Consider the following 25,419-nt stretch of genomic DNA (forward strand, 5'->3'; position numbering starts at 1 on the left):
TCACACACATATTGTACCTTTGGATATTTTATTATTTCTATACCGTATAAACATTATTAATATTGCATAAAATTATGCCATATACAAATCCTTTACAAAAATATCATAATGATGATGGGAGCATAGACTACCCTTTATTTCTTTAATATTGTTCTTTACAAGCTTTTTGTCAAAGCTCAGAAGAAGAATCTAACCGACCACATGACAACCTTAACTTTTCTCCCGAACAAGTTTCCCGCTCTACAATTCCCTCGAAGGTATACTAGGCACTACCCACCATTCATAGCAAAACAACATCACCAATATATACTACTCTATATATCATCATATAGGTTTGAAGTCCAACATGGGAAACTGCTTCTTTGGGGCCATGTCAGATCCTCATGCAGCAATCAAAGTCATAACATCAAACGGTGGAATCATGGAATTCAGTGCTCCGGTAACCGTCAGTTTCATCACCAACGAGTTCCCAGGGCATGCCATATTCAGAAGCCACGACCTCTTTTGGAAACCACTCAGCCAATTCGAAGAGTTGGAGGCAGGTCAGTCTTACTATCTGCTACCACTCACCAACACCAACACCAACACCAACACCACCAACAACAACAACATAGACATCCCATGTGGTGTTGGTGAAAATGTAAACGTTGTGAGACAAGGGCATGTCAGATCTCACAGTGTCCCTACAACCTCCTGCCCTGCCTTGTATAGAATGTCCTTGGACTACCAGCACCACCACCAGGGAATGGGGTTGCTGAAGAGATCCTCCATTGAAGCCTTCTCTGGCAGAAGCAGTGGTAATAGTAGCTGCAACATTAATGGTGGTGTTGGTGGTAGCAGTAGGTTTTGGAAAGTGAAGCTGGTGATCACCCCAGAACAGTTGCTTGATATTTTGGCACAAGAGGCTCGCACGAAGGAGTTGCTAGAGAGTGTAAGGATGGTAGCAAAATGTGGGGATGCTTCAGCTGCAGGTATGATTTCTGATCAGTGGAGTCTTTCCAGCACCAGTTGGAGCATTTCCTCTAAGATTGATGCCTTGGTAGGCATTTAATTAGTACATACTATATCAAATAATTGTAGCAACTTTACTTTTTTTTTCTTCTTTTTGTCTCTTCTCTTTGGCTGCTTCCTTCCATTGCTATTTTTATGCATGCATGCTTTGTATTTTGTTTCTTTTGTCACACACATCAAACTGCAGAATTTCCGAGATTTTCTTGTATGTAAGTGGCAGTAGCACGTTCAAGACACTTGCTTTTAATTAGGTTTTAAATACCAAATCAACGAGATAATAACGATGAACACTATATTTTTTACAATAATATTCTGAGTTGAACGTTCAAATGCTTTGATCTCTTTTCTTCTTCTTTTTGTTGCCGAAAGTTGCATCATTTAGTTAAAAGTGAGATTATAAATCATTAACTTACCGTGAAAGCATAATTATTTCTTATTTCATACTCAAACCTGAACTAAACAATAGTTTGAGCTGATCAACCAGATAGTAATCATAGCATAATCTGTAAATTGAAGTCATTCACAACACCGTTTCGTTTCCGCAGCAGAGAACTTGAATGAAGATAATTGTTGAAATTTTCAGATATAAAAAAAGAAATTAAATGTGGTTAAGCACAGTACAAAAGGACGTCAAAGAAGTGGAAAATAAAGTGCTTTAATTTCATTCTCCACTTCACTTTTTCTCCTTAGAACACTTTACTTCTTTTCTGTTTCTACCAGAACCTTTTTTTCATGGGAAATTCAGTTCAACGGGAAATGTGCACTATTATTCATCAATACTGAATTTATTTGTTTGCGTATCAATTCAAACATCTAAGAATATATAAAGAGTAAGAAAAAGATTTACATTCATTTCACAAATATTATAGGAATAAAATAATTATAAAAAAATAAATTTTTAACTTTCAAAAAGTATAAAATAATACAATATAAAATAAAAATAATATCAAATAAATATAAAAAAATTATATATGTGAAAATATAATTTTTTTTTATAAAAATAAGTACGTATATACATAAAAAATAATTCAACATGATGATAAAAAATATATAAAAAAGTTGCTGATGATATATTTTAAAAATAAGTCTACGATTTAAAGTCCCAATCCAACATTATATCCGAATATCAGTAATATCTCATGTTTAATTTTTTTCTTTCTGCCAACAAATATCTCAGTAGAAGGACAATGAGTTTATCTACAGCCACGACAAAAACATATTTGTAAAATAATTTACCAGTTGAAAGATATAAAGTGACGAGACCCTTAAAAGTTAATAAAATATTTATATAATTAGTAAAAGTTAAAGGTCAAGCAGTGTTTAAGCTGGACAATAGATTACGTCAAGAAAAATCCTCGTAACATTATTGTCTTGTCTTTGTCATTTTTTTACTTCAAATACTTGCAACTTCATCTTAAAATAAATTTTTTATCTACAATTCGTCTGTTATATGAATGGATATCTATTTTAAAAAAAATTCAAAAAAAATTCGCAGATTGCAATACCATAAATATTAAAAAATATATATTTTATAATTAAAATTTAAATAAATTATAAAAAATATATAAAATTTAATATAAATGAAATAAAATATAAACAAAATTTAATTTTAATTAAATTTAATCTTAAAAATATAAATTAATTTTATTTTAAATTAAATTAAATTAAATTAAATATAAATTAAATTCTTATTTTTAATTTTTTAAGTGTACCCACATGTTAAGTAGTATAATACCCGCACTCGATTTATTTATAAGTAGATATTAAAATATCCGTTACTCGCAACCGGCAAATACTAACTATCGGTCATTAATTTTATTTGTGGATATTCGCATACACATATTTTTTATCATCCCTAGTTGTACATTACATCAATTCACTTCATTCATTGTTTTAAATAAATGGACAACTTTGGATTTCACCTTTAAGCACTCAAAATTTCAAGGCTAGTGCTTCAAGTACCCCAAAATTATCAACCGCAACTCCACATTAATAGGAAAAGATTCAAACACCTTTTACCATTGTGCTACACCACCATTGTTCGTGTCATTCTCATTGCTTCCATGATCACCACCATTAATGACGAAGAAAAAAGAAAAAACACTATTAAAAAAGAATAAGAGAGAAATTGCGCAAAAAACTTGTTTTGAACTAGTCTGTCCAAAACATATTTAACGTGTTTCATGAATTATTTTCAGAACACATAATGTAAGAATGTTTCAAAAAAACTCGTTTTAAATATATTATATATATGCATTTTGGAAAAAGTTTTAAAATTTCATTTAAGACAACTTATTTCAAAATGCATTTCATATCTTTTAATAATTTTGTTCCAAAAATGTTTGAAAACTTGTTCTGAAAAATTTAGGATACATGTGATCCAAAATTTACTTGTGTAAAGGATAAAGTGATTATTTTGAAAATTTGAGAAGTGTAAACAAAACAATAATGGGGTGCAGAAAGTAAAAGCCTATTTTGGTTCATCATTGTTCCTTACAAAAGTCAGAGGATATTTCATCTTATACCTTCAACCTCTCATTCTATACCTCCAACTTTCTAAAATAAATTCATTTTTCACCTTAATAAACACTTTTTTTAATTGTTTCTCTTTCTTAAAGTCATTCTCCAGTCTTAATATTAATTTAATTTAATTTAATATTTAACATTATTTAATATATATTTATATCTTAGTAGTTATTAAAATACAATTTTTATTATATAATAATTATATTAAAAAAATAAACATAAAAACAATTAAAATAAAAATTGTAATAAATTTATCGGATATCATATCCGTACCCTAAGTTAACATATATTCGATTAATAAATTTATTTAAAATTTTGTTTTTTTTTAATTTAAATAATTATTTAATTTAATTTAATATTTTAATGTAATTTAATAAATTTAAATATGTGATTTTAAATATTATTTTTATTCTTATTATTATTACTTTTATTTTAGTTATTGTTATTTTAATTTTTTTAATAAAACTATTATAAAAATATAAATCATAATTTAATAATTATTAAAATGTAAAAATATAATAAATAATATTAAAACGTTAAATTAAATTAAATATTTATTAAATTTTAAATAAAAAACAAAACTGTTAGCATGTTTTGCGGATATAAACAAGTTTTTTAAATTTTTAGTTTTTAATTATTTAATTTATTTTAATATAATTTAATATATTTAAATATATTAAATTCAAATTTAAATTATTGTTATTACTATTTTATTTATTATTTTTATTTTAATTATTTTATTTTTATTTTTTAATATAATAATTATTATAATATAAATCATATTTTAATAATTATTAAAATATAAAATTATATTAAATAATATGTGAATTTTAAATTAAATTAGAATATTATTAAAGTGTTGAGATATTTATTAAAATTAAAAATAAATTTTTGGAAATTAAAATGAGATATCGGGGTGTAAAATGAAACACACAAAAAGTCATATTAGGCCTACCTAGGACCCATAGAAACATAGATCTATTAAATTTTCTTCGAGTGTTTTCCAGTTTAAAATAAATATTTTAAAGTATGTAAAAAACAATTTTTATCTATATTTTACGTGTTTACTAGCCTTTTGTTTACTATTATGATAAGTTTTTTTTTTTCAATTTCATTCCATTATTTTGAACTTTTCTAATTTAGTTGTACTCTTTTTTTAAAATAAATCAATGTAACTTTTTTTATCACATTAACAAGAATAACACTGTAACAATTAATGAAATATTATAATTAAAATTGACTTAACAACATAAATGTCATATAATGATATGAGTAGCTAATGTTCTATTATCATATTATGAATTAGAAGAAAGCAATTAAACTTACTCGATTTTTAAAATAATAAAATTAAATTAAAAGCATTTAAAATAGTGGTATGAAATTAAAAAGATTATCATTATATAATAGATTAAAAATGTTATTAAATCCATTTTATAAAAATAAATAAATCTTCAAAGTTTTTAACATTTTCTTGCCATTTACGTAAGCAAATCAAAAGAAAAATTATGTTATTTATAATTTATTGTTATTATTAAGTTAATGTTCAAATTTAAATCATTGCCTGTTGATTTGTGAAAATGGGTTAGATCTACCTATAACCCCATTAAAAATTTGTTTGTAGAAGCAAAAGCCACGATATATTTCTATAAATGGATAAAAAGATAATTTAATTCTAGAGGATAAAAAATTATTTGTTATGACATTTCATTATTTTTTTTAGGTTTAATACCCAATTTTGTCCCCAGTTTGGTTCGGAAATCTCAATTTAGTCCCTCTATATAAAAGTAATTGTAATGGATCCTTACTTGTAATTATGTGAGTCAAATTAGTCCCTTCCGTTAAATATAGGCAAACGGAGTTAATGGGCTGATGATGTGGCAGTAGTCACTAATTAGGTGTCTGAGATTGTGCTTACGTGGTGTTAGGGCACCTCCAGAGACCCATTCCATTCCTCACCCAGATCCAACACTCTCCAGAGACCCAAGGTCTCTTGCTCTGACCCATAAGCTCAGCGTCGCCTCTGCCAGAACCGGCCACCGCACCCGCATGGGGTCCAACCTTGCCCTGCTCTTTCTTCGGCGCCGCGGCGGCCTTGAACTGCTCGGCCGCGATCAACTGCGACGGGTCCTCCGCGTCGTCGCCCAATAAAACAAAGGGGTTGGCAGTGGCCATTTTGAAAATCAGCCCCTCTCAGGAAAATCCCACAAAGCTTACTTCTTTTGATAGCACAGAAAAGGTTCATGGTTGATTTGAAACAGAAGATGAAGATGAAATGGGAGAACGAAGAGTGAAGTATGGGTTTTTGTTTTGGTTTCTGAGTTTCTGAGTTTGGTTGACTGCAGCCACCACCCACTCCCTTTTCGCCTCTGCCTCTGTTCGACCTCGCTTACATTCACTGAATTTATCCTGGGAAGATGGGGCAGTCAAATTTTGTCTTTGATTCACTTCCCAATTTGGGAACCTTCTCTTTCAGCTTCCCCTAAATCCAAACCTAGAAAATTTCTGAACCTAGACAGATCTTCTTCCCACCGAAAGTGTAGTAGCCGTGGGTGAGGTGGCCGCCGGAGGGGAGATCCAAACCCATGATGCGGTCGTGGGGCTGGAGCAGTGCAGTGTAGGCGGCGAAGTTGGCCGGAGAACCAGAGTGGGGTTGGACGTTGATGCCCCACCAGGAGGGATCGAGATGGAAGGCCTCGAGGGCGCGGGAACGGCACAGGTTCTCAATCTGATCTGCAACTTTGATTGGTGGCTATGGAGGTGCTCTGTGAGTTTGGGGTTTGGGTGAACGGAGGTGATGAAGTATTTGTATGTGGAGTGATGAATGAGTTTGGAATTTGTGGAGGTGGGGGAGACATACGGACGGAGAAGGGAGAGAACTTCCCGCGTGCGACGAGCGACGGAGGAGGAGAGATTTCGCCTCGACTGGCGACGGCTCCGGTGGCTCGACTGGCCGATTTGGCGGAGGGCTTTTCGCGGTAGACAGAAGGAGAGTGTGTCGACCTCGCGCGCGAAGAAGAGAAGGCAGCGGAAGAGGCGCAGTGGCCGGTTTGGCAGAGGGCTGGATCTGGATCTGTTCCCCAATTAAAAAATCATTTCTGAATAAAATCCTTTCTTTCCTAATTTATTTCCTAATTAACCAACACGTAAGCATATTTTTTTGACACGTAATCAATAAGTAGTGCCACGTCATTAACCCATTAACTCCGTTTAGTTATACTTAACGGAAGGGACTATTTTGACTCAAAAATTTAAAAGTAAGAACCAATTTCAAATATTTTTTTAAAGAGGAACTAAATTGAGATTTGCAAACCAAATTAGGGACAAAATTGGGTATTAAACTTTTTTTTTATTTTTTAAGTTGACCTAGGTAGATTCTGGGAAAGTGTCCTAGGTTCCAAACTCAATCATAGAAACCCTTACTGGTCCTGATCACTTGTCTCCTAACAACTTCTTCAATGGCTGCCACCAACAAAGACGAAACCAGCATCCCCAATGCATCTTCTTCTCCGATCTTCATATCCGCAGATAGCTTATGCAGTATCCTCACCCACCAAACTCTGATAAACCATTTCCGATCAACACTCCCTCAAGCCTCAGCCATTCTCCAAACCACAATTCGCCAACACTACCCTCTCTCTTCTTCTTCCTCCCTTCTCCTCATGCCCTGTTGGTCCTCTTCCCCGTCTCTCCCTTACGTCGGCGTCAAACTTGTCACCCATTTTCCGCAAAACTCCGCTCTCAATTTACCCGGCGTGCAGGGAAGCTATGTCCTTTTCAGTTCCACCACTGGCCAAACACTAGCTTCCATGGATTCCACCGAACTCACCCTTTACCGAACCTCATGCGTGTCTGGCTTGGCTTCCAAATACCTAGCCAGACAGGACAGCGAGGTTCTGGTTATGGTTGGCGCGGGTGCCCTGGCACCGCACTTGATTAAAGCCCATCTTTCCGCCGTACCCAGTTTGAGAAAAGTCTTCATCTGGAACAGAACTGTGGAAAAGGCAACCACTTTGGCCGACAAACTTAAGGAAAATGAGGAGTTTGCTGGGGTGAGTTTTGAGGGTTGTGGGTGTTTGGACGAGGTTGTCGGATTGGGGGACATTGTGAGTTGTGCGACGAATTCCGAGAAACCCCTTGTGAAGGGGGAGAGGTTGAAGGCTGGGGCTCATTTGGATTTGGTGGGTTCCTTCAAGCCTTCGATGATGGAGTGTGATGACGAAGCCATAAGGAGGGGAAGGGTGTTCGTTGACAATGAGGCCGCGATAGTTGAAGCAGGGGAGCTGGTGGGGGCTTTTGAGAGAGGGGTCATCAAGAAAGATGAGGTTGGAGGGTGTTTGGTGGAGCTTGTGAGAGGTGACAAGATTGGGAGAACCAGTTCTGACCACATAACTGTGTTCAAGTCTGTTGGATCTGCTGTTGTAGATATGATCGCTGCACAGTTGGTGTATGAGACTTACATAAGGAGCTAGGTACACTATATTAGTTGTGTTTGTGCTAAATAGTTCGATAAGATTTATGATGTTCGTAATCGCCATCGTGCAGTGCTTCAAAGAACTTTAAGCGATTAGATAATTAATGTTTATAAATGCTTTTATACATTGATATACTAGTTGCTTTGAGAAAACAATAATATACTAATAATTGTAACATAAAAGTTGTTCTTTTACAATGGGAGAAGTTGGGCACTGTCCATGAATCATGTCAACTATGGCATTGCAACACTTTTCTCATTTATGAATTCCTTTAGAATTACTGTGGGAGTAATTTGCCATCTTATTGGCAGTATAATGATAAACTTTATGCCTTATTTCACTATACAATGTGAAATTGCCTTATGATCATATTGTTCTCAGTGCGTTAGAAGTGAAACTTCAACAGGTTTTGTGACTTTGGTTCTGATGTAAGAGAAGGCAGTTTCTCCTTTTATCATATCTATCCTTCATACGTTATGCGAGAATGGATCCTCTCAAAATTTTCGCATAATCATAACATATTAAAGTTTTTTATCGATCTTGTTCTTCATACAAATTAAACGGGTGGAATCATATATATATATATATATATATATATATATATATATATATATATATATATATATATATATATAACAATTTTGTATATTTAAGAAAGGAAATAAACACATTTCACATGATATATGGCCGTATGAAAAGCGCCAATTTCCAAATCTACGAGTTGCAATTTATCTTCTAAAGTCAGGCATCTCAAGGTGTCATCAAACTACCAAAATCAGATGGCCAAATACACAAAAACACAATGGAGCCATTTCAAAACTTGGTAAACGTTGTTGTGTTTAGAGGTACTGCGCATGTAACGAGAACACATGTCACAGAGAAGTGTGATTAAACTTTGTACTATGAAAAAATGTCAGCATTTGCACTTTGTTCCTGAATAAACCCTTGGGTCTAACCAAAGGTTGTTAACGCAGAAAAATCGTGATGCCTGTAATAAATTCAAATCAAATGTGATGATCAACTTCACTGCAACAGTATACATAATAGTATAAACATATATATGCTTGTTCACAGAAATGCTCTGTTATGGTTTATAATGAATTTGATTCATTCCAGTATTTATGATAAGTCATGATTCACACAAAGGTGGAATCTCATTACAGTACTTAGGCCATGATTCACACAAAGGTCTCCCACTCGATAAGGACATGTTTGTATTTGTAGTCAAACATATAGGAATGTATCATCGAGGCAAAAACGTGATTTTAAATATCCAAGATACTTGTTGCCAAATATTATTTTGTGGTAAGGTGATGATTTTTGGCAATAAACACAGACGAGCTCCCAATCTGAGGAGTGACTAATGGGTTTGAATCATATGAGTTACATAACTTACTGCCCAATAAGTTTACACCGTAGAACATGGGGGAACAAATTCTATGATAGATATATCAAACAGGGACCTAGATTCCTTTTTAGGTGCTCCACCCATTATAGCTGTTCTACTTTCTAGCGACTAGAAATGTAGAATGCAAAGCATGAACTTATATCTCTTAAAGTACTTACAGTACTGAAGCTTTTATAAAGGGTAGATGCGTGTAGTGCATGAAGCTTCCACGTAATGATGTCAGATGGAGGTAAATAAGTAAAAGGACCCTTTCCAGAAGTTGAACATATGACCTCAGTACCTTGCTATTGCGCCAAAACCCACCCTTGATACTAAATTTTCGCAGAGAAAGAACATAATGCATACACAAATTTTGGGTTGACTTTTAAAAGGTAAAAGTTTATTACTTTTCAATTATTGGTTTATTATTGTCAACTGTGAAATATTATAAAATTGTAAGCAGATTGATGGAATGAAATGTTGGATGTGATGACAGATAGATGGAAGGGGAAGCAGATTCGATGTGTCATTTGTCAGTTACTGCATATCTACCCTAAGAAAAAATTTCTAAGTAAAAAATCACTATCAATGAATAAGAAAAAAGTGTATTTCGCAGCAGGAAACTCACCAGATTTCCATGTGTTGATAACACCTGAGAAAATCACTATTTTCAATATTCTCCACCTCTGCTGCATTATTTGTGTGTGAGTGATAAAAAATTGAGCACATTACTGCTAATAACGCCAACATTTTCTCCTACTTGGAACGAATTTGCTTACATGAACTGATTGGATGAAGTGTGTTCTGAATTATGTTCAAGTCTTTGGATCTAATTATGAATCACCAACAAGCCATTTACTTCATTGGCACCAACAAATGAACAAACCAGAAGCCAGAACACACTTTTTTCTGAACTTTTTTTTACCTTAAAAGTCACCATACTTCTTATATTGAATTTCGAATCACCTACCATACTTCCTAGAGGCCTTCTACAGAGATTTTTGAAGTCATAGAGCTATTATTGTTTTTCAACTCTAATGCAAAAGAGAAAGTGCAGACTGATAGGAAAGTAGTGCATATCTTTCCACTACTATATGATAATGACCTCGCCTTCGGTTACTTTCACGTTTATCGGTCAAATAATGCAAATCTGCCCAAATAACACTTTCATAATTTTCATCATTGTTCGAGTCCTCTTCCCATTCCCACTGCACACAATACTGGAAGGTGTCATTATTTATATCAGCTCATACACTCTGTTTAATTAACTGATCTTGTATGAGAGTAAAAACATACTAAAATGTAAGGATTCAAATATTTCAAAAAGTTAATAAAAATATAAATTTCTCTTTTGATCATGCCAGAGTGGAAAAAACATCAAATCAAAATAAGTTTCTGCTTGTATGATCCTTAGCTATTAGTTATTATAAAAAATGAGGAAACTAATGTAAAAGTTTTATTTGGATGAGAAAATATTTATTTGTGTGAAATAAATTATTTTAGTTATCTAATTCATTGCAGATAGTGAAAGGGTGGAAAAGTGAAATGATAGGATGACACGTGTGTAGTGAGTGGGAAGTACTCTGGTTATAGTGTATGTGTTTAGTGAGTGGTGGAATGGCCAAAGGAAAGGACTGTGTTCCTAATTCTCTTGCTTTCCACGCTACAACCACCTTCCACTTCTATTCAATTGTGTTCAAAGAAAGTGGAAAATTTTATTAAGTTTCTATATACCTTTTTTTTTCGATAAAACCATTCGAAAAAAAATATTCGTAAATGAACTTGTCTGCCCTTTATTTATTTAATATTTAGGTTGAGAATTCTGTATTCAGAATCTATTCGGTAAGATGAAATAGAGTTAATCATGTTGGAAAACTAGTTAGAATTTACTTCTTTTAATATTGATTTTTTTTATCCTATATTTCATTAATTATTGGGAGAAAATTAGAAAATCTTGTTAAAATTTTACTCTCTAAATTCTAAATTCTAGATTTCCTCTTAGCCTTTCAAATAAAGAATTTACCAAGAAAAAACAACACAAATAAAATACATAAGAAAAGAATTTTAATATATAAGAAATTTGTATATCTAAGATTCTTTTATTCATATTATATCTCGTCTCAATTATCATCTAGATAAATCATTAATTTTGATACTATTAGTAAGTATTTTAAAAAGAGAAAGGAAAAAATAATATCAATAAAATATGAGGTCGATCTACATAAAGATTGATATCAATTTTTTCATGTTTAGATTCACATTTAAATTTTAAAGAGTAGTATAACAACATTAATTATATTTAAGAATTTCATTCCTCATAAATTACATTTTAATTGATTCTTTTGTCATTTGTCATCAGTGTTGTTATCTCAAGGAGTAAAAACTGAATTCACAATATAAATAACCAATAAGTCTGTTATAATAAATAATATTTGGTAAGGGGAGTTCATTTACCAAAACAAAATTAAAATAGATCTATTATGAAAAAAATTCTACTAATACACTTTGTTTTTACTTTTACTTGGTTAATAAAATCCCATTTTTTATGCACGGGAGATTATTGTAAAAAAAATGAGTGATTAAAAATGAGATAAAAACAAGGTGTGATATTGATCATGAAAGTAAGTAAATAATAATTCAATAATATTTAAAAAATATTTCTTAAGAAAATGCTTTTGAGTTATTTATAAATAAATAAATGTAAATGTGAGGTAGATGATAGTAGATCTTGACATATTTTGTTGTCCCATGTGGTTCATTAGCATGTGTTTTTTTTTTTATCAATTTTATGTTTGAGAGAAAATATAGTGAACTTGCTATCTAAAGGTGAAAAAAAGTTAGGTTGAATAAGAAATTTTTGAAATGGCTAAACTTATTTTACAGAATTCAATATTAAAATTTCATGTATTACTTGTCTTTTTTTTTTATGTTTGCTCTAAATTTTCTTCCAAAATTTAGTTGAGTCATTAGTTTACTTAAAAGTTATTTGGTTTAATATTGTTTAACAAGAAGAATTTATCATCTTAGAAGAGTGAAATCCCGTCCTCACACTCTTCATAAAGTGTCAAATGACATCTTTTGGTGTTTAGCGTGAAACATGAACATGTTCTTATGAATAATTTTGTGAAGAAAATTTAGTGAAGTTAAAAGTCAAAGTAAATTATTAGGTCATAATTAATATTTTTTTTTCAAATAAACTTGACTTTTAAAAAGGAATTTAAGGAACAAGTAAAGTTATAAGACTAATGGAGGTTCCTTGTTTTCAACAAAACAAGATTTAGTACTTCATCACATTCACACCTATTGCTTTTTTAAATCATTATCTTAATGCACTCCATGCTACTTTTATTTCAGATAAGGCCACTTTCTTAAGGTACTTTAAACTTTGGGAATTTGTTTTTGTGAATTCTTGAAACAAAAGACTTTTCTTTTTTGGTAAATACAATACTTCTTATAGTTAAAGTTAGTGAAATCTGTACGTAAAGATGACGATTGAATAAGTAATTAGTGAAAAAGTGTGAACTTATTGTTTAAAGCATAACAAAGTTGCATGTTTTGTGGTATTAGAGTCATAAACGATATCAGTCTTAGGATCTGAAAAATCTAAAACACTAGTTTATTACCAGGTTAAGGCATATGAAGGGATGGAAATGTGGAAAATAGTGTTTTTGGTTTTTGTTTGTTGTTGAAGTGTAAGAGAAGTTTTGTAGGGTATTCCATTGACCGAACCTGCCAACCAAACACGTACTAATTAAAGGAACCAACGATGAAGGGCAATGGTTGAAAGATTTCATTCTTTTACCTCCAAATTTTGGACCCCTCCCACAACCAAGGGCACAAATTAATGGGTTTGCATCAGATTTCATAGTGGTGGTCCCTTACAAAACTTCTTCTTCTTCTTTTCATTTATTTTTAGCAGTTACTGTTATCACTGAAGAATCATTCAGTTTCACTGTCATCAAAGATGCCTCAGAAATAATTAGTGGCTTCTTTCTAGTAGCTAGTAACTTTGATACTGACCTATGCCCTGTAAACTAATAACACGTTAAAACCACACTTTTTCTACTCAAACAATTTACTTTCCTTTTAGGTCAAAACACATAAACTATTTTTTATTCTTTCCTTCGCTTCTACAATAAAAAGAGCTTAAAAGATATAAATTGAAAAATATTTTGAAAAAGTAATTTATTAATAATAAATGACAATAGAAATGCATTTTAACTTTTGAAACAACAACATTTAGGTGACTTTTGTTATTATACTTTATTAACTTTTTTGTTAATTTCCGTCAAAGGATTGCTAATCATTTTGTTTAGGATTCAATATGTTTTAGTTTCAATAGGACGAAAACTTTTTCTTTTAAATAGAACCTTTATTTATTTTTCATCCCTTTAAAATTTACATTTTCATCATACATTGCTTTACTATGTAGCGTATTTTTTTTCACTTTATTTCTTTTATTTTTCTTTTCAAGTTTATATGGAAAAATAAAGCGGTAGACATGTCAAATTTATTTTGGGACCTTAGAATAGAAAAGGATAAAAATATATATAATAAATAAATTATATGTTGATAGAAAGAAAAGATTAAAAAGAATAATTTTGAAAGAAGGAGTGATGTGTAGATATAATGAAATGGTTTGATTCCATTGTAAGATGAATGTGTCGATGTATTATGTTTGCCCAGAAATTAAGTGGAGATTCAACGATTTCCCAAATTTAATGGCTATGGTTTTTGTCACTTTCCAAACCCATGTATTCTGGAAAGCTGCAATCTTTTCTGTCAACCTTCAAAGGGACACACTGACCGATTTAGCGCGTGCATTTCGATTTCTTTTCTTTTCCTTTTTAACTTCTTTAGATGTCACCACAATACACACGTTTCTAATATGTAACTTTTTTAATTATTTATCTTCCATATTTTATACATATATATATATATATATATATATATATATATAAAAGAATTCTCTCTTTTGATGTCCATTGTTTAAATAATTCCTTTTTTAAGTTAAAATATTTTCTTCAAAATTTAATATTTTTTCAATTTAATCATCTTTTAAACTTAATTATTTTTTAATTATAAAACTATCTTCAAAATAAATAAAATGTATACAAATTATTTACATTAAATTCTATAATAACAATGATAATAATAATTTTATTATAATATATATATATATATACGGGTTTGTTAATTTTCGCAACTTATATGAAAATTTAGTTGACAAAAATATTTTCATATATTATCGATTTTAAGTGTTAAAATCAAAGGTATTTTAATAATGTCTTATTTTCTTTTATTTTTTATTTTAAAATAAAAATAAAATTATTAAAATATTTTTATGTTTGAAGTATGTCTTTTTTTAATATATAAAGATATTTTTATCAACTAAATTTTAGTATAAGTTAACAGATCCATATATATATATATCGGTTATCTTATATATAAGTAAGTATTTGTCGATCATATCAATATATTATTTTTGGACAATATAATAAAGATTATATATCAAATAATTTTAAGTAATTGTATCTAAACATGTCTAATCTGTACGACATGTAACTATTATTAAATAGTCTCACCAATTACATGTCGATTTAGCAAAATTAATAACTATAACACATTGACTATCCTGCAATTATGAAACACTCTTGTTATACTAAAATAATGTAAATAATATCCAAGCTCATGCTTATGTAGGTAAAGATCCATGAACACTATAAATAATATCATAAATTGCATTGTGAGAAATATGATTTTCATTTTTATTAATTATATTTCATATTCATTATATGATAATGAAATTTCAATTGATATATATCATCACGTCTTAAAACAATTGTTAAGTGAACAATTGCTTCCAATTGTTTTAGGGTACTTATCACATATATGTTTTACTGTTCTGGAATAACATCCATCGCCTAGGTTCTGTTCACTTGGAGGAGATGATTTGGAGGAGAGTGAGTTAATGAATTCGAGTGTAAATTTTTTGTTGTTTATTTGAGTAGATTTGAAGGTGAGTGAGAGTTAATTTAAAAGTAAAGTTTACAAAGATTAGTGTACACCAATGTGATAGATAAAAAATATTGTTTAATTGATATATATTGAAGATTACCAAAATATCCTTAATAGTAAAAATAATATAAAATTGTAATGGTTAACATTATATATAATTGTAAAAATTATTATAAGAAGACAAAAAAATAAAATTAATTTTAACATAAAAAAATTGTATTATTATTATTTTATTTTGTTATTATTATTAAATAAATTTACAAAAATAAAAAGGGTTTAGCTTGTCATGAAACCAATTCTTCATAGGGCAAAGAAAACAAACGTGCAGGGGGCAAGAAAGGTTTTCAATTCATATATCCTCAAATCTCTCCTGCACAGCGAAGATGAAAAAATCCCCCATCCCCCAAATCACCTCTTTTCTTTGCTTCCAAATACGTTCAAATGAACATGAAAACAATCTTAAATCCATCTGTGCTAATCTTTGTAAACAGTACCGTGACTCCAAGTGAACAAAGGCTAATGATTAATTCAAAACCAGAAAGAAAATTAAAAAAATTGTTGTAGAAGAACTAATTAAATAAAAGAGATTGTATCCTATTGAATATACGTGTTAATCCTTTTTCTCGTCTCTTGAAAAGAACGATTTTGCATTTGATTTTTCGCTGACGAAGTCGTTTTCCTTCCTTCTCCTATATAAGAAGTTAACTTGAGTATTATAGTGTAAATTCAACTTATATCTAATTGAACATCGAACATTCAATTATGTTATACTATGTTTCATACAATATTATATATGTGTATTTTGATATCAATTTTATAAACTAGTATACATAATATTTTGGATCATATTTAATATGTATATACGAATAATTCATTTGTATAGTTAAAATATTTTTTAAAACATCAAAATAATCATTGTTTCGACAAAAGTATATTTCCCGGGTTTGTTTATATATTAAAGTATAACATGAATAACATTTGTTGTCTAACTTCAACGAAAACCAGAATAGATGGATATCACAAGTTGTGGCTCAGTTATAAGTCATGTCATGCAGAAGAAGATGACACAGAGTGACTCCAACGCGACAGAAGGGCGCGTGAGGAGCCTGTACGTACCCTCCACGCTTCATTTGATGCAGTGCCCAATCAGATCCCAATGCTGTTTGTTAACAACTGTGAATGTGAGTGTGAGAATAGGACACGAACTTTCCCACTCAGATCATGCCATCAGAATCATCATCATATCACCCTTAACTTAGGTCCCCCTTTGACATTTTCACAATGTCAATGAAAAAGCCAAAATTTTCTCTATTTTATTTTTGGACATAAAGAAAAATACCAACTAAGCAAGCAAAGCATATCTGTCTAACTCCCCCAACCCCTACAAAGTTCCTCTTTCACATATAATCTCTCTCCCTCTTTTCAAATTTTCAAGTATAAATAATTAATTGCCGAACTCAGTCAGTGCTCCACCAACCCCTCTTGCTTCTTCCTCTCCCCTTTCTCTTTCCATTCACCCAAAAGTCAGCGCCATCTTTTCTGCCCTATTTTCTTCCAAAACTCTCTTTGCCCTGCATACATACATGGATGAGGACTGGGATCTCTTTGCCATCGTCAGAAGCTGCCAATCAGCTACCAATACTTCCACCGCAGCAATTCCAGAAACCACCACCAATACTACTTCATCTTCTCTCTTCACTTCCTTTCTCAAGGAAGACAGATACGATGCATTTTCCTTTCCCAATACAGTCCAACCCATACCAAATGAGTTTCACCAGCTACACCAATTCTTTTCACCCTTTAACCCCACCACCACCAACGCCACTACCCTCAGTGCTCCTCGCATCAATCCTAATTCCCCTTATTTTGCCCAACAGGAAAGCCAGCAAATTAGTGACCACCTTCCCACTTTGCCTCATTTTTTGCCAGAACCCTCCACTCCCAGTTTTAATAGATTCCCTGACCATCAACAACAGCAACAGAATCAACTACAGTTACTTCAGAAACAGGAATTTCATACACCCCAGAACAATTCACCCACAGTTTCACCAAACGCACAACCTCAAACACCCAAATCAAGAAAAAGGTATCAACTTTTTCTTTCTTTCCTTTGCAACCCAAATAATCCAACTTTCAAATAAACACCTATAAAAACAGTATATTTACATTTACGATTCCCTTTTCTTGTTTTGTAGAAAAAGCCAACAGAAGAAAATGGTGTGTCAGGTAACCGCAGATAAACTCTCAGCAGATTTGTGGGCGTGGCGAAAATACGGACAAAAACCAATTAAGGGTTCTCCGTATCCAAGGTACATCACCTGCATGTACTCATAAATTAAAATTCTCTTCGAACTTTCCATTCAGTTTCTGATTGTTTCTCGGGAAAATGCTAATACCTAATTACACACACATATTCCTAGGAATTACTATAGGTGTAGCAGCTCCAAAGGTTGTATGGCTCGAAAACAAGTTGAACGGAGTAACACTGAAACCGATGTGTTCATCGTTACGTACACCGGAGACCACTCGCATCCCCGGCCAACCCACCGGAACTCCCTCGCCGGAAGTACCCGAAGTAAAAATCCGACAACGAATCCGCCGGCTTTACACGGGTCACTCTCCTTCCAAGCCGCCCCCTTTTCTTCTTCTTCTTCTTCTCCACCACTCTCTCCAACGTCGCCGTCGGAAGATCCACCAGAAGCCGGCGATGTTGAACCTGACCAGGACATGGAAACCGACATGGACGATGACGGTGACATCCGATGACCCCATCACCGCCTGCTTGAGCAACAAGTTTTGCATCGAAGTGACGTCGTCTCGTACTCTGGCTCGAAGAACAAAACCTGTTTGGTTTTGACTTATTGCGAACCAGTTTCAAATCATGTGCTCTTCGGATCTCCTGGACCGGTTTCAGTTCACGTGATTGCGCCTTTGAATTATTACCTTCATCGATGACCGTAGGATCATGATTGTGTGTGGATAGTCTAATTCTAATCCTTCAAATCGAAGCCGTCACAGTTGGATCTTTGGCGTGGTTTTGTTCCTCGAGAATCTGCCACCTAAGATGAGCCACGTGGGTAATCTCAGGCCTAGTATCTGCCACGTAATTTTATACTTTTTATTCATTAAATTGTATTTCTTCAGTAAATATTATGAAAATGTTTGTTATTAATAAAAATTAAAAATGATTAATAAAGAGAATAAATTTATTGTATAATTAAATTCAACAATGTAAATTGAATAAATTACTTTTTTAATACGCACGATTAGGTTGAAAGCTTCTTATATTAATATATATTAAGAATGAAAATAAGGAAATATCAAATACGTTGTTAAGAAAACAAAACAGAGATTATTTTTTGATTAACAAGATTGGTGAACATGTCAAACCTAGAAGTTTCTAATCATCATGAACACGGCAAGACATGACGCCAAAGCACATCCAATCTAAAATTGATACGAAGTTTAATCTCAATTTCTGTGATATTTTTAATCGTTATGATTCCATTCGTGTAAATAAGATAAATACAAACGTTTCATACCCATCCAAATGAAAGTTATGGGTTTCAGCTTGATTGTGATATATTCTTGAGACCAAATTCTCTAAAGTTTTCAATTATAAACATGTTTGATACATGGATTTTAATATAACTTGGGTGAAACCTAACAAGATAGGGTCAAATGTTGAGAAGAACCAAACAAGAAGGATGTGTTGAAGAGAGTGAACGTGATACATGAAATGCTTTTGTTAAATGGTTGTTACATGACGCAATGCAACACGCGCTTTAAGTCTAAATATGTGAGTTGTTATATGACCAAATGGCCAAGTAAGGTATAATTAATTAAGGAAAAATTGAATTGGAGATGATATGGCTCTCTGACTTAGTCATACTCTCACGTGCACCTTCTTCAGTGTTTACTTTATATTTTCAACACATCAAGCTAGAGTTTTCACTTTCCCATGTGTGCTGAACAAAGGGAACATAAATATGCGCCTCTCTCAAATACTATAAACATTTAAACATTTGAATAAGGAATCATTCTCCCTAACAAACATTATTATGAATTTGAAATTTAAGGGAGTCTAAAGTTATAAATTAATTGATAAAGTTATAAATTTATAATGTTAATATTTTAGAGTCAAACGTATTTGGTTTAACAAGACTTTCTTAGCTTTGTGAACTTAAAATGAAGATATTCTGAAATATATTTATTGGTGTAAATATTCAAATATTAACTGGATAAGTGACAAAATCTTGGTAGTTTGATTATATCATAATATTCCTTAATATCATATATGTATAGAGTATTTGGTAAATAAGATAAAGTGTTACATTATCACAAAAGAATGTGCCTACCATCAAAGCGTATGACACACCTAAGAATAATGTTGATACCTAGAAGGATTTCATCGAAGAATCAATTCACTCTCACGCTTTAACTTGGTTTTTTCAGCGGGGTCAAGGCAATGACAAGGAAGAAGAGGTCAAGGAAGAGACCATGGAGGCTTTGTGGGACAATATCGAGCACAATATTAGACCAACAAAACATGATATTTTAGATCTGGGGACCTGAGCCCGTCTAAATACAATAGCCTTTTCAAAGACAGATTGTGCAGCATAGTCTACCACTGCACAAATGAAGGGAAACATTCATACCATCGGCGAAGGTTTCGTTGAAAGGAAAGCTCTTGAGCAACACAAAAAAGATACCAAGGAGTATCAACTTGGTGAATTAGTTTCCAGCATGGTGCATGCCTCTCGTAACCTTTATAGATGAAAATTTTTATATAGGTGACCCAAACTAGGACGACTTGAACTAGGACGACCTGGTGGTCACCACGTAAATCATTGCTAATTAATGAGTTTACAAGATCATTATCGAATAAGGGAATTCAATCGACATCCTATTTTGACATGCTTAAAAAATTGAACATCTCTATCAACTTGATCCAACCTTAACTGGAATCTTTGCTAAGTTTTGTTGGAGAATGCATCTACACCTAAGGCTATATTGATTTGTTGACAACCTTTAGAACACTAGAAGCTCATCATAACATAATGGTATTATACTTCATAGTGGAAGCGGACACGTCATACAACATCTCGATTGGACGAAAAACAGTAAACAAACTTAGAGTCGTTGTGTTTATTCCATACATGATAATAAAGTTTGTGGTCAAAGATTACTCAACCATTATCACCGTTGAAGGCCTATGCTCAAGATCTTAATAAAAATAAAAATTATGTTAAAATCTTATATATAAATTGAGCTTATATTTTATTTATGTCTCTCCATTAATTATCATACGAAGATGTGAATAGTAATTAGATAATAATCAATCCAGAATTATTTAAATAAATGAAAGATGAAATTAAGTGAAGAAGTATCATTATTACATACATGAATAAATTAATATGCAGTTCTTTCTGCTTTATTCCGAAGAAGAATTTTATTATAATTGTGGCTTTGAAAAAAGAAAAGAACATTGACCTTTAATAACAAAGATATATAGTTTAGCAGGCAAAACTCTTATGTTTGAATATATTGTACCAACAAACCTTTTAAAATTTATAGAAAACGTAAAAAATCTTGTGTAATTTATTTAAGCGAATCTTTATCTGTTCTAAATAATAATTAAGTAAATACAAGTTCTTAAATGCAGTATAATTAAATAAATTATTTACGATTGATAAAGTGTTACAAAATTACAAGTATTCTCCTAGAAACAATTTTTGCTGGAAACGATAAAACTTTTTCGAATATTTATTGCAATTGCATACCAAAACTTAATTTTAGGCCACTAGTCGTGTCAGCTGGTTGGTGATAAATTCTCATTTTTACTCTAACAATAACAACAAATACGATTCAGAATCCTAGATGATCAATTTGCAGCTAGCAATTTTGTTCGTTGTCAAAGCTGAAGATACATTTTTTAAGATAAAATAAAATTGATCAATTTCAAATTACTTTAATTTTAAATTTTATGTGGAAAGATAAATACTAATAATATACTCTTTACAGTGTCTAACGGGGATCTTTACGATGAAGCTTACGAACTCAACGTATCAAATTGAAAAGATAATAAAAAAAAATGAATCCTTTTAGAGGAAATGAAGAAAAAAGATATTTTAGCCTTAGCCCTCGATTTTGTTTCATTCACATTGCTAGAACAACGTTTTCAAAGTTAAAAGCAGCGAATTACATGAATAAAAGGTTAACATAAGTTATTTGAACAAAACCTAAAAAATAAAATAACATGTAAGGATCATCCACGTAACATGCCTAACAAATATAAAAAGGAAATGTTTCAACACTTTAAGGAGTGACCTCTACATGAACACTGGCCTTCCTTAAAGAAATGGAATCGTTTCCTATCCCTCACAATTATCTCCCTATCAACAAATTCTGTCAGATGCATTATAAAAGAATGACAGTGATTGCAGATAGCATAATTCTTGTTTAAGCGTATTGGAGCCATAGTTGGTGTAGTAAGAACACCAAATGCAAGGGCTAATTGCTCTGGGTGGTATAACTTATCTTCATTCTCTTGGTATGGATACCCTCTATTCTTCAATTCAGTTATAAAACACTCTAGCTTTTCATGAATCTCACCCTTATCTATCTTCTCACTTGCAGAAAAGACATGAATCCTACCTCTTACCTCCATCCAACAGTGCCTGGGGCTTCTTCTTAAGCCTCTTTCTCTCATCAGCTTACGAGTCTTGTCGCCGAAATCAGATAGTCTGGCATTGTCATACAAGCTAGCAAGCAGCAAATATACTGCAGGATCACATGGATCAAGCTCAAGACATCTCCTTGCCATATCTTCTCCCAGTAGCACATTTCCATGTAATTTGCAAGCATTTAATAAGGTTTTATAAATTACAGAATCTGGCATGAAAGGCATTGTTTCAATAACTCCCATAGCTTCCTCTAGGCGACCACCTCTACCGAGGAGATCAATTAAACACACATGGTGATCCAACTTTGGTGTTATATCATATGTTTTTTCCATAGAATAGAAATAATCAAGACCCTGATTCAATAAACTACCTTGGCTGCAAGCAAACATCAGTGATGAGAATGTGAATGAATCGGGCTTAACTCCCGCTAACCTCATGTCATCAAAGGCAGAAAGAGCATCGAATACATGACCATTTGATGCCAATCCAGATATCCAACCATTCCATGACACTGTATCTGGCTTATGTATATCTTTGAAAGCTCTGTATGCATCGTGCATGCTACCACACTTACTGTACAAGTGAACAAGGCTATTTGAAAATGAGATACATATTTCGAAACCTGATTTTACTGAGTAACAGTGTAGCTGCTTTCCAGTTTCCATAGTGCCTAAGCTAGCTGCTGCTGATAAAAAACTTGCCAAGCTAAATTCATCCATCTTAACGTCATCGTTGCACATGTGAGCGATGACTTTTAATGCCATTTCGTGATCTCCCCTTTGGTTTAATTTTGCTGCTAAACCTGTGTATGTGATGAGATCTCTATGATTCATCTTGTGAATAACTGACCATGCTTCATCTGTCATTCCTCCTCCAGCATAAGCATCCACAAGAGCATTCCCTACAGCTATGTCCATGTCTGCTTTTGTTTTTATGATATGTCCATGGATTTTCATTGTTTGAAAAACAGATTTCATTTTACTGCAAGCTCCAAGAATAGCAGATAGTGTAAAGGAATTTGGTTGCACTCCAGCTGCTTGCATCTCCCCGAACAACTGAAATGATTCTTCTTCCAAACCATGTTCTGCAAAACCAGCTATCAAAGAAGTCCAAGAGATGACATTTGGTGAGTTTATCCCTCTAAAAGCTTCCACACCATTTGCTGGGGTCTGGGAGCATTTCATGTACATATCTACCAGTGCATTTCCAACAAAAATATCATCCTCCAATCCGACCATGATGACCAGTGAATGAAACTGTTCCCCTAGCTCCAATGATAAAATTGAGGAGCTAGCATTCAATAAGCTAGCGTGTGTAAAATTATTTGGTTGAGTTCTAGACAATCTCATATCAAGAAACGCATTAACGGCCTCTCTAATCTGAAAATTTTGAATGAATCCAGAGATTATGGTAGTCCATAAGTACACATCGCATTCAGGTGTCTGATTTGAGACCTTAATTGCATCTTCCATCCGCCTGCATTTTGCATACATATCAACAATTGCTGTCTTCAATACCAGATTCGTTTCCACACCAAATCTGATTAACTGTGCGTGCAGTATTTTCCCACAACCCATTCCCAAACCAAGAAAAGAAGACACGCCTAAGAGTTTGACAAATGTGAATCCATTCGGATAAACTCCCGCTTCAATCATTTTGACGTAGACTTGTAGTGCTTCACTCCATTTATTAGTCTCCACCAATGAAGAGATCATGGTTGTCCAAGACACAACATCACCATCCGTCACAAAGGTAAGCAATTTGTGTGGCTCCACAGTACCATCACACTTTGTGTACAAATCAATCAAAGTGGTACCAAGAACCGGATTCGGCTCCAACCCAAGCTTAACCACAGAGGCATGAATTTGAGCCCCAAACTCAAACTCTCCCAAGGCAGAACACGATCTTAAGGCACTGGACAAGGTGAACTCATTGGGGCATTGACCAGAACCTAGCATCATGTCAAACAACTCGAGGGCCTCAGAATGATACCTGTGCCTGGTGTGAGCAGATAGAAGCGTAGTCCATGACACAACATCCTTGTGAGGCATTTCATCAAAGAAATGGCGTGCCGGTTCAACTCCAAAGCATTTCGCATACAAAGACAGCAAATTGTTGCTCAAATACAAGTCATGTTGAAGACCCACTTTGATCATTGTGCTATGGACACATGCTCCCTCCTCCAGGGTCTTTGAGTTGCATAGAGAGAGAACCTGCAAGCAAGTTTCTAGGAAGCGGCATGGAAACAAAGTGTTAGCAATTGTTTTACTACATAACATCACGACAGACCGTTGTTGTGGGGAGATACATTCGTTGTTAGCAACAGCTTGTTGCCAGCATATGCTTGGAAGTTGGAAGTAGCATAGTTAATAGACAGCCTTAAACGGAGTATGAAATAATGTGATGGAATGTCCAGGTGGGTCAAATAAAAGAAGCTCCTCTCAGGATCCAAGTTATGGAATTCGTAAATCAACCACACCCACTCGGTATTAAAAACAAATGTTATTATTTTTTTTTTCTAAAATAAAATATATTTGTATTTAGCATTATTAAGTTTTGTTGAATTAATTATATCTTATATCTTAAATAATGATAAATTTTATCTTTAAGGTATTTTAATTTTTATTTTAATTATTATTTCTTCGATATACATATATACTTGCTAGTTTTCGGATAAATCTTTCAGACGTGACTAAACAAAAATAAAAAGTTAAATACAATTTTTAAAATTTAAATTACAAAAAATTTCAACATATACTTTAAAAGATCAAAATAGTTAAAATAAATTTAAGAACATATTAATTAGAATAAATATAATATTTACGTTACAATTTAATTTTTCTTGAAAATTAACTCCCATCTCTGCATAGAAAGTTAAAAAAAAATCTTTTTCTTCACAACCTATCTTTTGTGAGATATTTCTTATTAAATATTTTTTTGTTTCCATATAGCACAATGTCATTATCATTAACAACAACACACAAGCAAGCGAGAGAGGGTAAAGTTTTAATATTTTAAAGACATACATATATTTTCACAATTCATAAAATATATCATATAATTCCATCAATATATATTTATTCATTTTAACATATATCAAAATCAAGTGTCTGATGTTTAATTCATTGCCTACATATTATATATAACTAACACTAGTATTATAAACATTTGATTTTACTTCTAAAAGATATATACACTTAACTAGATTCACAATTTTTTCCTTCATCTACACAAAATTGTCTCATAAATCAAAACTATATAATTGACACTCATTCTACTCATGTGATAACGTGAATTTTTAATGGTTTGCCAAACACTT

General features: G+C 32.4%; 4 protein-coding genes across 4 annotated transcripts; 3 read left to right on the forward strand and 1 right to left on the reverse strand.

Moving 5' to 3' along the window:
- Positions 1 to 225: 225 nt before the first annotated feature.
- Positions 226 to 1,098, forward strand: LOC108325600 (uncharacterized). Its single transcript, XM_017558695.2, has one exon. The coding sequence runs from the start codon at positions 347 to 349 to the stop codon at positions 1,049 to 1,051; it is 705 nt and encodes a 234-aa protein (XP_017414184.1). The 5' UTR covers positions 226 to 346; the 3' UTR covers positions 1,052 to 1,098.
- A 5,803-nt stretch (positions 1,099 to 6,901) lies between these two features.
- LOC108325097 (protein SAR DEFICIENT 4) lies at positions 6,902 to 8,242 on the forward strand. The gene has a single exon (XM_017558102.2). The coding sequence runs from the start codon at positions 6,993 to 6,995 to the stop codon at positions 8,004 to 8,006; it is 1,014 nt and encodes a 337-aa protein (XP_017413591.1). The 5' UTR covers positions 6,902 to 6,992; the 3' UTR covers positions 8,007 to 8,242.
- Positions 8,243 to 16,882: 8,640 nt separating this feature from the next.
- LOC108325518 (probable WRKY transcription factor 27) lies at positions 16,883 to 18,624 on the forward strand. Its single transcript, XM_017558600.2, has 3 exons — positions 16,883 to 17,500; positions 17,610 to 17,723; positions 17,835 to 18,624. The coding sequence occupies exons 1-3, from the start codon at positions 16,998 to 17,000 to the stop codon at positions 18,178 to 18,180; spliced, it is 963 nt and encodes a 320-aa protein (XP_017414089.1). The 5' UTR covers positions 16,883 to 16,997; the 3' UTR covers positions 18,181 to 18,624.
- Positions 18,625 to 21,620: 2,996 nt separating this feature from the next.
- Positions 21,621 to 24,547, reverse strand: LOC108325088 (pentatricopeptide repeat-containing protein At5g52850, chloroplastic). The gene has a single exon (XM_017558093.2). The coding sequence runs from the start codon at positions 24,377 to 24,379 to the stop codon at positions 21,725 to 21,727; it is 2,655 nt and encodes an 884-aa protein (XP_017413582.1). The 5' UTR covers positions 24,380 to 24,547; the 3' UTR covers positions 21,621 to 21,724.
- Between the last annotated feature and the right edge of the window lie 872 nt (positions 24,548 to 25,419).

This window comes from Vigna angularis, chromosome 3 (genome assembly GCF_016808095.1).
Source record: "Vigna angularis cultivar LongXiaoDou No.4 chromosome 3, ASM1680809v1, whole genome shotgun sequence".
Classification (NCBI taxonomy): domain Eukaryota; kingdom Viridiplantae; phylum Streptophyta; class Magnoliopsida; order Fabales; family Fabaceae; genus Vigna; species Vigna angularis.